At 40.0% G+C, this 21,132-nt stretch overlaps 1 protein-coding gene across 1 annotated transcript in view; it reads right to left on the reverse strand.

The window, feature by feature from the left end:
- Positions 1-21,132, reverse strand: part of grin2da (glutamate receptor, ionotropic, N-methyl D-aspartate 2D, a) — a 264,862-nt gene that overhangs the window by 135,389 nt on the left and 108,341 nt on the right. Inside the window, exon 6 of the mRNA XM_049602881.1 lies at positions 18,446-18,560. Coding sequence (XP_049458838.1) covers positions 18,446-18,560 — 115 coding nt within the window. The remainder of the gene's footprint in view (positions 1-18,445; positions 18,561-21,132) is intronic.

The following is a 21,132-nucleotide window of genomic DNA, read 5'->3' on the forward strand; positions in this document are numbered from 1 at the left end:
TTATCCAAATCTCCCTTATTTACAGCATTAAATTGAGTTGCACCATTACAACTTAAGCGATGTCTTAACCAGTGAAGACCTGATTGTGTAAATTGTTTACGAGAAAATCTGGCACCTTCACATTGAAAGAAATCAACCAAACTGGAAATCCCTGGAGCATTACAAGCTGAATCATCCAAATGTAACAGGGTCAGCAGGCAACTTAAACTTAACGGACAATATTTTGAAAATAAAGGTGTGACTTTGTTTTATTCATTAATTATTAATTTGTGAATGATTTTGTAATATTAGTTTTGTGGTCTCATTCTAATCAAATGTAATTTAAAATCTTAATGTACATTATTATTAACCAGTATTTGATGAAGGGTCTGGTTATATATGTTGACCATGTGACCTACTACATCTGTTATGCAAATATCATGCAAAGTGTACCAAACATTGCAATTTTTATGCTTAGAAAGACTAACCATAGAAAAACATGACTGGTTCTGTTTTTCTCTGTTTTTCAACACAATTGCTTTCCTTTTATATTACTTTATTTAATCATGTATTTATTGCTTGAAAACTTCAAGAGGTGATTAGGAATAAGGGACATTTTATGATATTATTACTTAAAATGCGCACACACACACACACACACACACACACATATATATATAGATAGAGAGAGAGAGAGAGAGAGAGAGAGAGAGAGAGAACTATATTTAACTATATATATATATGATTATTGTATACTCTGAAATAAAAAAGATGAGGAAGACTATAAATAAATGTGATTATATAACAACAAATCTCTACTCTTGAACTACTTTTTTATGTAACCTACTTTTATTTATGTGTAAATCTTTACTTATTAAATTCCTGTGTTATGTCTAAGTTTGAACTTAGTTTGTCCACAGATGGGAAGATAGTCCCGGTAATGTACAGTGGAGACTGATGTCCCCACACTGCAATGAGAACAAATACGTACACACAGAAGAACAGGTGCAGGCATTACACTACACTTAACCAGCAGAAATGCATACACAAAGAGACATATACAAACAATTCACAAGGACACATAATCCTACACAAAACTAACTGTCACAACAAGGCACACACATACCAATACATGCACTGACACACATTTACATTGTTATCCATAATTATTCAGTTTGACCACGTAAATACATGAACACAAAGACTAGAGATATAAACAAGAGAGTGAAATTTGCAGCACCCAGTACTTTTGACCAACCTCACTCACTGTATCTTAAATGCAGTTGATGTCCTTCTATTTTTTTTTACTGTGTTTCTGATCATCTCTCTCACTCTCTCTGCTGCATAGATAATTATTGCCAGATCCAACAGTTCATTATGGAAGAAAATGAGAAGTTGCTCTTCTATGATAATTTGTCCTCCAGTTCACCCATCAAGCATGCTTTGCATTGACTGAAGTAAATGTTTTCTGCTGCTCTTTAAACAAAACAACAACAAACTCACACACACACACACACACACACACACAGCTCAGACAGGGGCTGGATCCCTGGATTGCCAGGCCAGTAGAAGGCAGGGTTAGAGCATGATTTGGTATTTTGTGGTTCTCTGTTACCATGGAGCTCAGACAGACCTTGTGATTTTTATCAAAATGTTATGAGCCTCAATGACAACAGCAATATTAAATGTAAAAGGTAAAAATAAAGTTAAGCTCCTATTCACATATTTCAAACAGCAGAGATTACATTAAACAATTATTGACTGCTTTGGGAAAATGTTGCATTAGGACAAACAAACAAACAAACAAACAAAAAAGGGGAAAACTCCAGCATATGCACAGAGAAGTAATTTTGATATTTACTGCATTCCCTTCTGTTGTGATGACATGGAGCTGGGAGCTGGACAAATAATCTCAGGTTCACCGCTTTGAGGACTCAATAGTTTGGGGTGCACTACCTACAGGAATCAATAATTCAATGATTCAAAATCAACACCCCGTTATGTAAGAATTATTACTTTTGCAGCCACTGCTTTTTAAAATGCTCTTTAGGATCAATAATCTGATCTGCTGTCCCCCTCCTTACAATGATGTATTATAAATTATCCCAAACCAGCCAATAGCTGCTTTACAGAATCCACAACTTGGAATGAAATATTTGATTTTTACCATATATTTCTTTGTCTGTTCAGGCAGTGGCTGTGGCGGTTCATTGTAACGCAGCACCTCCTCTGTTCATAACAAACAAATCGCTGCTGCAAAGGTAAAACTCATCACTATCTGAGCACCAGAGGACCTTTTCATGCAAAGACCAAACACTCTCAGTGATGAGAATAGCAATTGTGAAAAATGTTCAATCCTAGGAATAGGCTGAATCACTGTCAATGTGGTGTGGTTCTACAAGGTACCAAATCATGTTACTTACAAGAAAGTGCTGATGTATACAACAATTTAATAAAAAAGTAAGGATCTGGTGTAATTTTCAATCAGTATTAATAAGTCTAGCAGTGGTAAGGCCTTTTCACAGGAAATTAAAAAACTAAATGAAAATGCACAATATTTGTTGACAATATTTCGCATTCAAACCCTTCACACCAAAGTCAACATGGATATTTGCATCCTGTGCATTCCACCATGAATTTAAGTTTTTCACCATCACACAATGGTTCTCGTTTCTACTATAATAACCCCAAACACAACTCTGCACACTGGCTATTCCAAGAGTGCAATAGTCACTCAAGACTCACATCTCCTATGAGTGGCCCCATGTTATTGTAACAATTGTAATTGCCAAGCTTCAGTGCACTGGTTTCCTTCATTTACGGCTAGACTGCATAGAGTCCAAATCTGTTTGTGATACATGGCATTGGATATACAGTAAGACTCAATGGGGAGTTTTTAATGGTCATAATGTGGATTTTGTAAGGAAACACATTGAGTTCATACGCTTCCATTGCTGGTAATGACAATAATATAAAAAATAACTGATATCATGCTATCACTTTGGCCAGGTATTATAATATACGTCTCAAACAATTATATGTAATTTGGAAATTACAAGTTATGTGTTACCGTGTTACCCCTCTTTTGTCAGCTATTCACCATCACAAGCAAGTTCAGCTGTTATGCTTCCCCAGATGTTCTGCTTGTAATTGTAGTCTTTACAATACTTTGTTTGTCAAAGAGTATGGATGTTGATCTCAAAAATAGTATCCTCTTTGACAAACATAGTATCCTCTTTGACAATACTTTGTTTGTCAAAGAGGATACTATTTTTGAGATCAACATCCATACTGTTGTGTGCCAATATAAGTAGAGTTAAGACATTGACATCTGATAATCTATTGGTCACATAAGCAAAACTTACTATTCTATTGGTTGGCTTTGAAAAAAAAAAAAAAGACATCTAGCACTGCGGAAAACAAAAGTTTTGAAATCTGTGTGGATAATTCGGTTTAGTGTGAAAAGACCTTTAGAGACCCCACTTTTTGTATTGCAAAGTATATATTTTTACAGGATATCTTGGCCTTTGCTTCTTTGTTTTTGAGTATTTTTCCTCTTTGTGTCTCTTGAAAATCCTTCCATCCATCCATTTTGATCTGCTTATCAGGGGCCAGTCACAGGGCAAAGTAGCCAGATGTTACTTTCCCCAGCAACGCTTTCCAGCTCCTCCCGGGGGATACCAAGTTGTTCCCTGGCCAGATGAGATATATAATCCCTCCAGCATGTTCTTGGACTGCCCTGGGGTCTCCTACCAGTTGGACATGCCCGGAACACCCCTAAAACCTCCAACAGACTGTGAGATTTTGGCAGTCTTATGAGTTTAGTGCAAGCTACACTGTGTGACATAGGTCTGATAAACTTGGGCATGACTTCAAGTTTGATGCAGACTGTACAATGACAATGCCTACTGAATCGCAGACTACGACGTATGTCTATCAGTGCCAACAGGACAAAACGTCATCAGCGTGCGGCATCTATCTTGTTGGCAAGACAAAAATAAAAACAAACATGAATTGAGTCCCTGTAAAAGTGGCATATATGTGTCTCGAAAAAGTCTGAAGAAGAGGAGAAGGAGAATGCAGACACTGTTGTGGCTGGGGAAAAGAGGCCAACTCAGTATGTCTGATTTGCTATGAGAGCTTGAAGTATATTTATTAGCATCTACTAGCATTAGCATTGTTGTGCTGATCAGTGCATCATTTGATGCTGCATTTCTATTGGTTGGTTACTAGACGTAGGTCATAACAACAATCACACTGTGAGATGGACATTCCAAATTTCTGACACTGTCAGAATTTTATCCCGGGCTGTCTTTGATCGCAAGACAGTGACAATTGCCATCCTTGAACCTCTCTCACTGTGAGATGTAGGACTGTTGTTTCAGAGCCACAACCAAGGATATCGCCACGTTTCTTTCACGTTGGTTATCTTTCATCTGGGACAGGTCGGGACATAGATGGACGAGTAAATCAAAAGCTTTGCCTTGCTCAGCTCGCTCTTCGATGGTCCAGTGCATCACCTGCATCACTGCTGACGCAGAACAAGAACCAGAGATACATGAACTCCTTCACTTGGGGCAGCAACTCTTATCAAAATGCAATACTAATTTGCTGAAGTAGGCCTTTAAATAAATTATGATAATTTCAGGATGTTGAGAGACGTTACTTGATCTTAAAGGTAGAAAACTTTAGAAGAAAGCCGAACAATCTTTGCTTTGCAGTTAGGCTATGTTTCGGGCTTTTTTTGTTTGTTTGTTTGTTTGTTTGAATGTTGAAAGTTAAATGAATTGTGATGCACTGTGAAAATGCATTGTGTGACTGATTTACATACACCACCACCATCATATTATCGTGTATTTGTGTATTTGATTCATTGTACGCATTTTTGGCCTTCTTATCTTGAACCTTCCATAACAAGTATGAAGTTTCATTGATTTTGTGAATTGTGTTCTTGAAATTGTTATTATTGTTGAGGTCTTTGCTGTCTGGACTTTGTCTGCTTCTGTGCCTTTCAGTGGTGTCATTATTTATTTTGCTCAGACTTGCACTGTCCCAGCTTCTGTTCTGTTTCCCAATAATGTGGACCATCCAGAGGGGAGTCAAGGCTCTTTAAGCATCAACACAACTAATATTTGACCTTGTTGCTTCCCTGAATGCTAAAAAGTTACTGCACTCAACTCCAGTATTGAAATTTCAGGGGGAGAGGGACTGAGCATTGCAGCCCAGTAATCCCTCCAACAGAAAGAATGAAAACACACGGTTCTCACTTGTGATAATTATTGTAGGACTGGCAGCCATTTTATGGACAGCGAAGCGTCGATGGGCACGCACTCATCCATGCGACTTCTGCCAGCAGTGGATTCATTACTACTTTTAAGTGATTTCTGCCTCTATTTTCGCTCTGCCAGTGTGTTCTCAGTGCAAAACAGAAGTAAATTGTAGTAAACAACTGAAGTACAAAATTTGTCCCCCAGAAAAATAGCTCCAACGAGTTGCAGAAATGGAATACTTCTGAAACATGACCAATAATGGTGTCAACCAAAACGGAACAAATAAAGCTTGATTAAAAGTTTGGTTTAATTCAATATAGTTTGATACACACTGACTTCAGAAGGTTTTAACCGTGCATGATGATCCAAGCCTCAACCCAGGTCTGGCTTAACTAACAGCTACTATATTTTTGATATTGATCAAATATAAAAACATGACTTCAGTGAGCACTGAACATGGATGTGAGAAGACATACACAGTTTAAGAACTCAAGATTGGTGCACTAGATGTGATTTGTTACAGTGTAAGGTTTTGTTTTTAGGGTGAAAATTAGGATTTAAATGCCTGATTGGCTAAGATTTCCCCACTAACCATTCATTCTGGTCCTGGTCAAATTGAAATTGTCTGGCATAAAATACTAAACACAGTTGTTGGCATGTAACTTGACCCTGAATCTCTCATCATGCTCATCAGGCTGTTCTCATGCACTGCTTGTACATTTTCCTGCAAGAAAAAAAATGCACCAAAACTCGTCCATAGCCTACAGAGTTATGAGCTAGTAATTTGTGTATAATTCAGGTATTTCAAAAGGCTGGGAACACATGACCAATGTGCTGATGGGGGTAAAAAAACAAAGAAGTCAGTGGTCCTGTATGTCATAGCAGACTACAGTAGTTCAGGCAGGGAGGAACCAAATGCAGGCAGAAAAAGATACTTTAATTGTAGAAAACAGGCTTAAAAGCAGATGAGATTAATTTCAGGCAACCATTAAGCAGGTGGGCAGGAACAACTAGCAGGCTAAACCAAAAGCACAGGGAAACCACAAGGGAACATGAGCAGCTGATGTGACAAAGAACAAGAGGAACATTTTGAGTAACAAAATAAAACAGAAAACAGTACGCATGATTGAGTAAGAAAATCAAACAAAGAAAAAACATGACCTCAAGAGGAGATCAGGGCAGATCATCTTACTAGAGTCCTTGTTTCTGTCCCAACAGTGGTTTGTGCAGCCAGTTCGCTGCACTGCTGTGTCTGGAACCAGCGAGTTAAGCCAGGTTTCAGTTATTACTATGACACAGCACTTGCAAATGTAGTGATTACCAATGATTTGTAGCTCCAGCTTGTCTGTAATGGGAGCCATGGATCTTGCATTGGTGAGTATTATACTCAGTGGAGGAGGCTTGTGTGGTTGTTTCCTGAGCCTTGCCAGGAGGCCGGACTGACATCCCTGCTTCTGCTTCCTCTCCCTCTGCCATCTACACTGTCTGCCAAACATGATAACAATCCACAGAGATGGCTGGGTCATCTGGTATAAATGCAATGAAAGTCACCTGTGACAGGTAACTTGGCACTGGAAATAAGTGTCCAGTAAGTCCTGGTGACTATAACAGCAATTTGCACATGTATCCATGAACAAACTGAACAAAACTGACAGTAAAAAGCACCAAAAGGGAAAGCTGTGAGTCACTGCAACTATGCCCCGCCAAACCATTGTGTGAACATTTTCATAGGATAATCTATGAGCCGTTGCATGAGAATACGTTGCCTAATTTGGAATCTCACCACTTACAACACTGAACTTCCCATTGACAGAATGGCATGTTCTGGCCTTTACAACTCTGTTGGTTAGATGCCTCATTTTATTTAAGTGGAAGTACACTCTTCCCCACTTCACACAATCGCTGGCTTAAGGAGATCCTAAATCAAATAAAACATGAAAAGATTAGACTTACAGAACCTAGTAAATCCTTTGACAAGACCGGGAAGCCCTTTATGAAGTACATGAATGAGGCCACCATCCATCCGTATGACAACTAGATGCTGCACCCCCAGTTAATTGATTTTTTTAACCAGTGGGAAATATTTTGAATATGGGTGGGAGGGGTTAATGAACACGGGGAGGTCATGTAGAGGTTAATAGAAATGGTTTGGTTCGTGTTCTTGTTAATGTTTTTATTCCTTGTATGTCATATCAGAGACCAGCTCAAGCTATGTCACTTTATTATCCACAATACCGGAGTAAAATCAATTAAAAGATTTGAGAGGGAAAAAAAGATATATTATGAAAGAGGAACAATGGCAGAGATTTTGATAAGTACCATACTTAATAGATACACTACATACATTATGTGTTGTGTGGGTTCAATTTGATCATATACCAATTTAATAATCCTGTTAATTATATCAAATTTAATAATGTGATGCAATGAGAAGATAAGCTGCTCAATTCAATATATGTCTTAGATAATGTCTGATCTCTGCTAATCATATGTGTGATGATCATTAATCATTGTTATCTTTATCAGGCTTTCTCATCAGTTGTTGAGTCTTATTGCCACCTTACCTGGTCTTCATAATATTTTACAAATTGGAGGTTAAAATATAGACATTTTTAGTCAAAACTATTGATTAAACCTACAGCCATGCTCAACCAAAGCAACAATCCAACAAGCTGGGTAACCTTACTTAACCTTATAAGTGACAGAAACGTATGAAGAAAGAGGTAGAACATTAGTATGCAAAATACTGGAGAAACAGTACTGCTCAAACATAATTTTTAACTTAAGAATGAAGCAGATTTATTTGTTTTTGCTGAACACAGTAGGAGAAGAGAGAATTCTAGTTGGTTGAGAGCATAGGCCAGGAAGTCAGTTTTAAAGCCTGCTCCATTGTTAAGTACCAGCTGAATTACAATAATTGATAAACCTATCTAAATCTGTCAAACTCTTCCTGAAGATATATCGTTTTTATTCTGTGGTGTGAGGTTGTTAAAATGTTATTGTGTCTTTAAACTGATCTGAAATGGGATTCAGCTTTGTGTGCTTTACGATTCCAGCTCTCCTGTCATGTTGATTACAAAGACACTGTGGCTGTCTTGTCTCATCTCTTCATTTATCCACTGTATACTTTCCTGTTTATGTTTCAGCTCAAAGAACAAACAAAATTTAAGATGACTTGCCCTGTCGTTGCATCACATAACACCTATCTTCATAAAACTCATAGAATGAGAAGCTCAAAAGGTATGAAAAAAGGCTCAGCTGGCAGAAAAACAACAAAAATCAAACAACAAAAGAATATTTTCCTTTCCAATATGATCTGCACGGAAGTGCACAAACAGATAATAACAATAGTATAATCTTAGGCAGAAAAATGTCATAAAATAGTGAAAACAACATTACTTGAAAGTGTTTAACAAGCTACTTCCATGAAGGTAAGACTAACAATGTGAAGTTGGAAATGTATGTAACAAAATGTACATTTTGTCATCTGTTTTTCTAATGGTTTGGCAACATTAGTTTGATCGTTTTTTTTATATTCAGGAAGATTAAATGTGAATAAGGCTGAGTTAGTCAATCCTCATGCATTCCATGCATGGAGCATTTAGCCCCAACAGCACTAATTATACATCCATATGCACATGTGGACATTTGTGGATACTTTGGTATGGATTCCTTTAGAGACATTAGACACAAATTATTTAGTGTGTGCTAATTGAAGTCTGAGGTTTGACATTAGAAAAAGGATAACTGCAAAACCTACTTGGCCATTACAGAAGTTCACAAAATATGTTTTTGCCCAAAAGCAAAACCAAACGTTCATCTCTTTGTGAATGTTCTGACACAGAGAAACTTGATAAATACAGTTCCTGATCTCACTTTGAGTTCTGCAGCCAGCTCCTGTTCAGCTGCCCTAAGGTTGCTGTGCTTGGTAAATATACTCCATGATTCAGTTCAGGAGAAGTTAATTCAGCAAATATACGCCTGGGAAACTGGGATGTTCAGATAGATAAGGTTGAAGAGCGCTACTGGGCAGTTAGGGTCAAGTGCTGGCCTCTAAGGGAGTTGTATTAAAACTGTTTGTCCTTTACTTGGCCATTATCTCTCAGGTCAAGGCCTTTATACAACAGTCACTTCAAAAGACCTTCAAGTTCCTGCCTGAAAATGACTGAGAAAAAATTAAATAACATAATGGACTGAAATTTATGTGTAATCTGCAGTGCATCACAATTCAATCTGAATCCATCTAAAGGCTAAAAAAACAGATAAATACTATTTTTTATGAAGTGACTTTAATATGTTTGTCATACTTGTTTGTTCTGCATACTAAACAACTTTATGTTTCACCAAGCCACTTGTAATTTAGAATAGGATGACTTTCCTTCAATAGGTTTCCTTGGACCGCTAGTTGCCATAAGATGCTTTCTCATTGTCCATCATTTTGGGTCAGGGTCGTAAAAATTCCATCATAATCTATTCTTACCATAGGCTGTATAAGAATAATGGACAAATGGACAGGTAAATTTGACACTTAGACTGTGATGTTGACACGCAGACAACCTCTCAGTCAAAGCAAAATTAGCAAAACCATTTTTTGTGCCAGGCTGTAAACATTTCTGCTGTAAACTTGGGTATTATGACATGCATGGGGAGCTGTGAGGATTGGACTTTTGGAGTCAGCCACAAGTGGCCATTAAAGGAATTGCAGTTTTTGGCATTTCTGAATTAGATTCATTTTTCAGCTCTGGAGGTTGCCGCCCGATTAATACCTGTCATTTTAATTTTATTTTTAAACAATAATAGGACATTTAATAGCAATAGATTTTTATTTATACTTTTCAATTTCTTAATAATTAACATACAGAATATTTTACAGATTTTGTAAGCAGGGTTGTAGTGCTTTCTGTTTATGTTCTGCAGTGCACCTACGTTTTTGCAAAATGGCGGCACACACGGGTGCAGCGGCTCTTGGCTCCCTGATTTGGTACGTTTTGTGTGCTATTGGGTGTGTGTTTTGGTGCGAATGTGGTTGTGTGAATGGAACAGAACTCTCCTAAATTTTCACTGAACTGCGGGCCATAGGATTTACGAGTCGAATCGACATTACGTCCGAATTCCAGCATTCACACAACATCCCGTTGGACATACCCAGACCACCAGGCTCTCCCTGGCATGTTTTCGGTCCAGGGCGCCGTTGATGCCGGCGGAGTCAGTGCAAGCAGATGCAGAGTGGGCCTGCTAGTGAGGCTAAAGAGACAACCACACAACCCTCCGCTGCCAACCAACGCCAGGTCTGTTGTCAACAGAACTGATGAACTGGTGGTATTGATGGCAGGGAAGAGCCATATCCATTATTATTCCATTATTATTATGGAAACCTGGCTACACCCGCTCGTACCGGACGCTACTGTTCAGCTAACAGGCCGTAGCTTGCACCGCTATGACAGGACTGCAGACTCCGGTAAGAGCAAAGGAGGAGGACTCTGCATTTACACTCATGACGAATGGTCAACAAACAGCAGGATTATTTACACCCACTGCTGCCCTCATTTGGAGGCATTAACTGTCTTGTGTAGACCCTTTTAACTGCCCAGAGAGCTCTCTGCAGTGATCATCACCGCAGCCTGTAGTCCACCTGATGCTAACACTAGCATAGCTCTCTCCCTCCTGTATGATAACATCAACAGGCAGATGCAGGCTTATGCAGATGCAGTCTTAATCGTTGCTGGGGACTTGTTGCTGTCTCAAGAGTGTGTTTCCTAAATTTGTACAGTATGTACAGTGTCCCACGAGAGGTGGAAAAACTCTTGATCATGTTTACTTAAACCTAAAGCAGGCATACAGAACAGCTCCCCTCCCCCATCTGGGTATGTATGACCATCTTTCACTGCTGCTTGTTCCTGCACAAACCCCCTTAGAAGGAGAACTAAGCCAACATTAAAGACTGTAAAAACTTGGCCTGAGGAGGCACTCACCCAGCTACAGGAGTGCTTCGAGAGCACTGAGTGGAGCATTTTTGAACATTTGGAGCTGCAGGAGCGCACAGAGACAATTCTAGCCTTCATAAAGCACTGTACAGACACTGACACCGTGGACAAACGGATCTGGGTCTTCCCAAACCAGAAACCCTGGATTACCTCGGCGGTGAAAGCGCTCCTGAGGACCCGGAACACTGCCCTCAAGACAGGTGACAGAGCTTGGTACAGTGCTGCAAGAGCAGACTTGAGGAGGGGAATCAAAGCAGCAAAAGAGGCCTACAGGAGGAGAATAGAGTCACACCTCCCCAACAGTGACCCTCGGCAGTTCTGGCAGGGCATTCAACACCTCACAAACTACAAAGGCAATGCACCTGGGGTGGTCAATACGGATGCGTCACTAGCAGAAGAACTCAACCACTTCTTTGCCCACTTTGAGGCATCCAGACCTACCACAGTGGTGCCGTCCTGCCAGACCTCCAGTCCTTCCACGCTCACCATTCAGGACCACCAAGTGAGGCGTGCACTAAAGGCTGTGAACCCAAGGAAGGCTGCAGGATCGGATGGTGTACTCTATAAAGTACTACGTGCTTGTGCAGACCAATTGGCTGGAGTGCTGACCAGCATCTTCAATACATCACTGACACAAGCATCAGTACCATTCTGCCTGAAAACAGCCACAATCATCCAAAACACACAGCCATCAAGAGCCTCAGTGACTACAGATCAGTGGCACTGATGTCTGTAGTCACAAAAGGCTTTGAGAGACTCATCCTCCAGCACATCAAGGCCTGCCTCCCTCAGAACTTTGACCCACACCAGTTTGCCTATAGAGCAAACCGGTCCATGGAGGACGCTATCTCCACTGGCCTCCACACTGCCCTGAGCCACCTTGAGCTACCGAGGAGTTATGTCAGGATGTTGTTCATGGATTACAGCTCAGCTTTTAACACAATCATCCCTGACATCCTGACCGAGAAGCTGACTGTCCTGGACTATCTATCTCGACACCACTGTTGGTAGGTCTGATTATGGGTAGAGATGAGGCAGCGTACGGGGGGGGAGTACAGCTAGCAGAGTGGTGCACTGTGAACAATCTGAGGCTCAATACCACCAATACCAAAGAGATGGTCATTGACTTCAGGAAGCAGAGAGAAGACCATGCTCCTCTGGACATTAACAGGGAACATGTGGAGAAGATGGCCTCCTTTAAGTTTCTGGGGACCTGTATCACAGAGAACCTCACCTGGACAGCCAACACATTAGCACTCCTCAAGAAGGCCCAGCAGAGACTCCACTTCCTGCAAGTGCTGCAGAGAAACTGCTAATGTACTGTGTCACAGTGTGGTTTGCTGGCTGTTCGTTGGCAAGCAGGAAAGCTCTGCAGAGCGTGACCAGAACTGCAGAAAAGATCATTGGTTGCTCTCTGCCTCCTCTAGAGGTCATTGCCAGCTCTCGGTGCCTCAGCAAAGCAAAGAAAATATCAGAGGACCCCTACCACCCTGGACAGCACCTGTTTAGCCTGCTGCCCTCAGGCAGGAGGTACAGGGCCTTAAAATGCAGCACAAACAGACTCAGAGACAGTTTTGACCCATGGGCCATTAGGTCGCTGAACACTGCAGACATGGGATCACAGGTCAACAACAACACATAAATGACAGCCATATCCCACTCAACAATGTGCCATATCTCTGTGCAATATCCATTCACTGTGCAATAATATTAACTATTACCATTCTTGTCGCCTAGTGCAATAACTTCCCCATTCCATCATTTCCACTGCAAATAATGTAACTATTCATGGAAGCTTTACACAAGTACTGGTCAGTATTGTTGTCATTGTGGTCATATTTTGGATTTTATTTATTATTTATTGTTTGTTTTACAGTATTGTTTTTAGTGTAGATTGTTTTATACAGTTTACTTGTACTTTTGTACTTTTATTCTTCCTTGCACCATCAGAGGCAGCTGTTTTAATTTTGTCATACACATGATGAATGATGACAATAAATGTCTTTCTCTTCTATTCTATTCTAAGTTGCAGCTCATCTCAAAGGTTAGGCAACCACTGTTCCTATGATCACAAGTTTACATACACACGTAAAATGACAAGGTGTTTAGCTGCCTTTTCATTTTGACTAGTTAACAGCTAGCTCTAGACTGACAAAAAAATAAAAATAAAAATAAAAACTTCACCTGTGCCGCTAGAGAGCCTCCAGCAGCTACAGTAAACGATTAAGGTGAAATGTTGTCTTGCATGTTACTTACTGCATCATTTGAAGTTGTGAATCAAACAACACACTTTAAATATTAATATGACAAATCTGACCTTTGCATGTGTTTTTACTGTCTCTTTTGTAAGGCATACACTTAAGTGATGATTGGATCTAAAATGTATACGAATTTCAATTAGAGTATGCTAAAAGTTAATATCCAATTTCCTCACTTGGAGAAAATAAAAGTTGCAGTGCACCCATTGGTTTGTGGTCTCCTGTTTTGAAGCCTCAGGTCTGCCATTTTGGTTGTGGCCATCTTAAATTATTGGAGCCATAAGTGACAATATTTAGATGATGGCTGCTAGCTTGGTTCACATTGTGCATTTACAGCTATGGTTGCAGTCATGCAAATGATGATGATACATTTTGCTATGGCAATAATCAGGCTTAAAACAATCAAAACAAAATGTTCAAAATGTGCAAAAACTGAAAAGGCTTATGCAACTTCTTGGTGGGTCTTTTAGTTTAACTAAATGGTAAATCAGACTTTTTTAGGTGACTTAAATGTTACAATTAACTTATATGAACTGTAAACTTGCTGAAATAGTGACAGCTACGCCTTTACTCTGTGAATCTGGTATTACACCATGGTTTCATTGTCTAACCAACGTTGTGCCATGGTACTGACTAGTCAAGAGACGGCACCCACCTGTCACTCAAAGTTAACAAGTCCTTTATTATGCAAAACTTTGAGCTTTTATTAAATGTAAACGGGTGAGTTATATTCAGTTCACCCCCAGTGCAGTTGTTATGAACAGGGAAATTAGCTATAGAGAAAAAAAAGGCTGTAAACATGTTTATTACTGCTGTACAGTTGGGCATTTTAAAATGGGGGTTTATGGAATTAACTCACTTTTGGTGCCAGCCTCAAGTGGTTATTAGAGGAACTGCAGTTTTTGGCACCTCTGCATTGGCTTAATTTCTCAGCCCAAGAGGATGCCAAATGGCTAATACGATCCATAGAGCAGAGTGGAACTGCAGAGTTGAGCGATAATTCTCAGTATGTTTCTCACTATAGGCAACTCCTTTCAACATTACAAAGTCATTTCATTCATTGTTAATATAAAAATATTGATTATAGCAGCTAGAGTGTGCCTATGTTTTGTGCTTGTCCTTGAGCATTCTAAGAACCACATCACAAGTGTACTTTAGCTCCAGTGCTTTCTAGACAGGGATCATAACAACTGTAAAATGACTAAATATTGTAAAATCCTAAGAGGGGGTTTGTGTTTTAAACCTGACATGGCCATCCAGATGATTTCCTCCTCGACTCACCTGACAATCTGATATGAAAGAGGAGCACAGGAGTCGTCTTTTGAGAGCAGCAGTGCAAACTGAACCCTTATCTGTCAGTTTCTCTGCCGGCTGTAGCCAGTTTTTATTTCTCTATCTCTTCCAAACCCGTGGAGTACAAGACAGTAACCTGTCTCCTCCGTCAGTATCTAAGCCTTCATTCAGTAAAAATTCAATATAGTAATGGCAAGCTGCATTGGGAAAGGGCAGAAAACAGTACGATTCCCACAGATGGAGTAGTGCTTCTTGCAGCATGCACTACTGTAATGTTCTGCTCCTCTGTCAGGTTAACTACTGCCAGAAGAAATACAGGCTGGATGTGCTGAACTCAAACGCTGAAGGAAGACAGAGTGAGGAAGCCTTAAAAAACATGAATAAAGTAGCTGACATTCTCCAAAAATAAATGCCCCCTGTTCAGCATTCAAATGATGAGAGGCAGCACTTTTATTTTCTCATGTATGCTGCCTATTTGTCAGGTTTTGAGATTTTAAGTATTGTCAGTAACTTTAATATTCCCCCGATCTGAATCTTGCTCTAGGACTTGTTATCTTCTGCAAAACAAGACTGGGGTCAATTTGAGATCATAGCATAGACAATGTATAACATTCAGCAAACCCTTGCTCAAACACCACCATTCAGTCCAAGTATTTTTTAGATCGCAAATTGCCAACAGTGAGTCAGACATTTGTTTGAAAGTCCAGAGGGAAAGCCACTATGTAGGATTGTCAAGTTAATGTCTTTTATCAAAAATCTTGACAACTGCAAAAGGAGATTTAGAGGCCAGTTCAAATCACAAATTCACCATGTGACACGGAGGACAGATACTGCTGGCAAAATGAGATTCTAGAATTGACTGTTTTGACATCAAAAGGGTTGAGCAAAGGATACCATTTAATGCATTTAATGTTGCTATGACAATACTCCCTCAAATGTCTACAGTAACTCACTTGTTGACTGTTCACATAACACAGTTTAAGAAACTGCAACAGATGAGATCATGTAATAAGACTGATAGAAAATGTTTGCTGTAACTGAAGACAGTCACCAAAAGAAAACTGTGGAAATGTATGTTTCTGCAAACTATGGATATGTTACATCTGTAAGTTTCATACATACAATATTGTTTCTAAAGTGACATAGTATATGAGCTAAGTATGTCATTTAAAGCTGGAGGGTGGATAGGGGCTCACGGCGAGATGTCTGCCAAGCTGTAGACCACTGTTTGAGACCAATTAACAACAAAACTAATTGTTTTTTGGCGAGTCATTGCTGCATTTTGGCCTGCCCTTTGGCCATCAAACCTGGGTGTTTTTTAATGCCCTGTCACTATGTTTCCAGCACCTTTTCAACCAACAGACATGGGTGTTTTTTATCAACCCATCCACGTGTTTTCAACAGGAATAGTGCCCCAAAAAGCAATTGTTTACTACAGAGACTTGCTATGTTCCCTGCTGGTATAATGTCACGAAAAAGCATTTGTTTCTAGCGTAAAATTGATGTTTTCATCAGCAACCGAGCCGCCAAAAATGTGCATTTCCAACATGTTCCAATCCAAAATCGTCATATATTACTGCTTTGTCAGTGGACTTTCATATCTATATATAATGCACTAGGTATCCTCTTGCGTCTGCTGTTGACATTCCGGGACGCTGTAACCAATGCCGAGACGTGTGGTTATGTTTAGGCAACAAAAGCATGTTGGGTAGATTTAGAAGAAAAACATCATGGTTTGGCTCTACATTCATAAAGGAAGTGAACACCAGGCTCCTGGGTGAAACTCCAGGGTTTACTGGACCCATCCACCACCCTTCCCACCTGCCTTACAGAGACCTTCCAGCTCCTTATAATACATTGTCACCAGCAGCCTTTCAGGTAACAGGTGAGGTTCAGTCGCGGTATGAACTGACGTTGCCTATGCACATATTATACTGCCACGTCAAGTGCCGTATGGCCGACCAGCAGCGTAACATAATACCATGAAAGGTTGTGTCTGGCCACGTTACAAATAGATGCCGCCCACTGCCGTGCATTGGCATTTGATGACTTTGGAATGGAAACAGGCTGGTATTTTGAGACCAAAATGATCTGACTTAATCATAACTAAGTGTTTTTTGTGCCTTAACCTGACCACAAGTTAACCGCAGTATTGCTGAAACTTCAAGTGTCAATGTACGTGCTACAAAATAATGTACAAATGTAAAGTATCCATAGTTTGCAAAAATGTACAATGCCAGCATTTATTCTAGTTACTAGGTTGCATATTTACAATATAGAGTGATGTCTATGAGCTAGTTCAGACAGTCAGCTCAAGCTGCACTGATTCATACACATGTCCTAATGTGGTGGTCTATTTAAGCTGCAAAATCTTCCTAGCTCTCCCTTTGCATTGTCTATTGTCTCAGCTCCACCTCCACCCCAACATCCACCTGCAGGCTCTGGCTAGGGGGTGGGGATATTTAATCATCACTCCCCAATATTAAACATATCTGCCTGGAGTGATGAGCCTGGAGTCAGACGCCAAACGCTATCTATGTTCTGCTGTTGAAATAAACATTTAAAATATGACTTGTCTGACTGAAATGTTATTATGTCAGAGTCAGCATCATTATGTTAGAGGTTAGCTTCAGAGGATCTGTTCCAGCCATTCAAGTTCTTCCACAACACACTGGGACATACATTTCTTTATTAAGCTGTACACTGGAGCAATGTTATGAAACAGGAAATGGTCTTCCCCAAACTGATGCAACAATGTTGGAAGAAAACTATTGTCGTTATGATCATTATATGATGTAGCAATACAACTGACCTCAAATGGAACTATCCAAAGTCATGAAAAACAGCCCAGGAATGATGGTGTCCATATACTTTTGGACAAATTGCATATCAGGTCGCTATGGCAGGTATATACTGCACGGAAATCCTGCTTAGAGAAACTTCAAGTTTATTCATTCCTTAAGTCCTACTTAGTGCACTCTTACCTGAATCCATTCATCCTTCTCTTACAGAGCCAAGCCAAAGTATTGTATATAACTGCACATTAAGGAGGAAGTTAAGCTTTGACAGGAAGGTGAAGAACTACAAACACTTTAAAATCCAAGGACTCATACTGATTCCGTGCTGTTAGAGCAATGTGTTTTTCCTTCTTTCAAAGGTCGATTTGTCCTTTTTTGGTTATCATCCTTTACCTGCGAGCGCAAACTCGAGACCCCCCTCATTTAAACATACTGAGTCGTAAAAGGTCAAGAGCAAATGGAACGCAGCAGGAAAGAACAAAAAGGGTTTACTTGTTTTTCTCACGTCTTGAGGAATTGAAAGTGCCATGTGAGGGCAGACCTTGGATTTGGTGCTATTACTGTACAACTGCTACGCATGGCCCCTGATGGAGAGGATATTGGACTGCAAGTTAGCGCTGACTAACAAGGCTGACGAACCAAGACGAAAGAGTAGAGGGAGAGCAGGAGAGGGGGAGGAGGAGGCTTAGGGGAGCTCTAATGAGATCTGGGAGAGAGAGAGACGGGGAGAGACAGTGAGAGAGCAGAAAGGTGAAAATGAGCAGTGATGAGTTAGCATGTCTGATGGGCTGTGAAATTGCGGTTAGCTTGTCTAGCTGCGGCACTATGATAATTAGTGCCGACTTGTACAGCTGCGTACTGACCTCCTCCCAGCCTCTTCCATTGGTGTAGGAGATGACATCAAGCAGCGGGTTGGACAGATAGCCATCACTGTTGAAGGAATAGTCCCGCCCACCAATAGATATGTTGGTGAAGTACCTGCAAGAGGAGACAGGAGAACAGAGAGGTGAAATACAGTAAGAGATGGGATCTCACTGCTCTACAAGACGGAATCCATGTAAGTGGAAAAGGAAATAGGTGCGCCACTATCTCAATGTGTTATCAAGACACCATGTCCCATAAAGGTATAGACCCCCACCCCCACAGAAAAGCTGCGTCTGCTCTGATCAGTCAGCGTTTCCAGGTCTTCCATTTCTGCGCATATCATTATCATTATAGCAGTGAGATGACTATAATGGAGATCAACTGTACAGTGTTACAGTGTTTTCAATGTTTAAATCAATTGAGGATGTTGTCATAAAATCTAAACCTACATGAAACCATTTATGAAAAATTTTAGAAAACAGGGGATTTGAATAAGAAATGAGAAAGGGAATCAAGTAAAGTAATCAAAGCTGTGAAGGACAAGCCAAGACCTTCACTGCAGGGAACAAACATTGGGGATCAGCTCTAAAGGCAAAACACAGTTCTGTTGATATGAGAGGAAATCACAAATAACATTGTTGAAGTGTAGAGACCGTGAGGGGGGAGAAACAAAGAGCAGGGGGGAGACGAAACAGGGAGAGACGACATGAAGCGCAGGATTGGCCAAATGTTTCCCTGTCTTCAGCTGCACTCTTTGCATAGAGGAGAAATACGGGGGAGAAAACCTGAAAGAGAGTAAACATTAGAGGACAAATACTTAAGAATACTTTTAATACCAGGAAAGACAAAAGCAAAGAGCGTTAGTGTGAAGCAGAGATAGTGGGAGAGAGAAAGAGAGAGCTTTACCTTTGATGTTTTTTAATGAAATATCTACCTTAAAAGCATCTGGAAAAAAGCACATCAAAGCTTCCTAATGAAACCAGCCCGCACACTCTCGAACACACAGGCAAGCTCGCTGAAAGAAAACCTCAACAACATCTCAATAATACTTAATCAACTGCAATCGGACTTCAAAACAGACTAAAATATGCAAAGCAGAAATCAGTTTGAAAAAAGTAATTCCTGTAGTACTGATACCGTGACTGAGCAGTACAGACCATACCTCATTCAGAATATTTTCAAAGTAATTTTCTCTTCTGAAAAACAACCATCTTGGTAAGTATCGTCTTTCAGTCTTTGTTCAGTCATCCAGCTTCATTTGATCACTGAGGACTCTGAGATGTGGGTTAAAAGCTCCAACATAAGTAGAATTATGAGCTTTGAACATTATTTTAGTGCATATAGTGCTCCTACAGATCAAAAGTTGATTCAGTAATTAAACGTTAGCTCTGTAAATGATCTAAAAATAGTGAAAAATGTCGAAATTTTCCAGAGCTCAATGTGTCATATTGTCTTATAGTGTACAAAAGCCACAATTATTTGGTATACAATACAGAGAAAAGCAAATCTTTAGATTTCAGAAGCTAAAATGACTGCTGATGATGCTTTTGTCAAGATACTAATCAACTGTTACTGCATCATTGCCATTTATCATAATTTAGTAATACTTTACGATCTTCAGTCAGTCACAATACTTTGAAAATGGCAATACAAGCTTACAAAAAATCCTTTCACATATATAACATATAATATATTGATGAATACATGACAGTGAAGTGGATGATAGAAACAGTAGTGGTCTCTAGCTTATTTGTAGATGACTTTAGATGGATAAGACTAGGGCTGGGCAGTAAACAATCTCGAAATGGGACTGCGAGAAAATGTATGTCTGTGACAATGATAAACTATGGTCAATTTTACTGGATATGGATAGACCAAGATAGATCCAAACAGCGTGTCATGCAGCAGATGCTAACAAAGTGTGTTGGAGACGTCATTGTACAAACCCATTTTTCACTGCAAAGTTGTAGGTGAGTGTGCCGAGGTGAGGAGGAATTGAAAGTAGCGTGGACATAACAAAAAGAAGGAAGTGTAGAGTAGGGGTGAATTTGTGTACAATAATCTCTAAACGTTTAGAGTAGGTATTTTTTTTCGTGTAAACATGTACACGGGTTTCACCGCTGGGTGGTGCTATTGCATTATACCAGTAAAGCCCCAGTTACCCGAATACCAACCGAACGGGCCATTTAACCAATGCACCGTTTTAATAGAATGGAGCACATTGGCTACTGACCTGTTGCCAAACCCGGTCTCACACCATTTCTTGTCATATTCACAGTTGTTACCGGCCAGCCCTTCGCTTTAAGATGGTGGCCATGTGGGTGTGATGTAGTAGATGTAGTGGGAAGTAAAGCGGTGTATAGAGTGTACGGATGGGACTGCACCGTGAAAATAGTACTGTTCATGTTATGGATGGTTGCAGTCTGTTTACACTGTTTAGACAGGCTCCGGTTACAGCATAGTCTCTGTAAGAAGGCCCTGCGTTATGTTATGTTATGTTATGTTATGTTATGTTATGTTATGTTATGTTATGTTATGTTATGTTATGTTTTCCTGCTGTAAAGGAGAAATAGATGTGCTTCTGCACGGACGTCAGTTCTGCATCCTCATTCTTCAAGTAGAGTTAGTCCAGACTCCTAGAGCTAGTTGTAAAGATAATCTACAGAAAACCAGTGTCTCCCAACTA

Source organism: Epinephelus fuscoguttatus, linkage group LG17, assembly GCF_011397635.1.
Source record: "Epinephelus fuscoguttatus linkage group LG17, E.fuscoguttatus.final_Chr_v1".
NCBI classification, from domain to species: Eukaryota; Metazoa; Chordata; class Actinopteri; order Perciformes; family Serranidae; genus Epinephelus; species Epinephelus fuscoguttatus.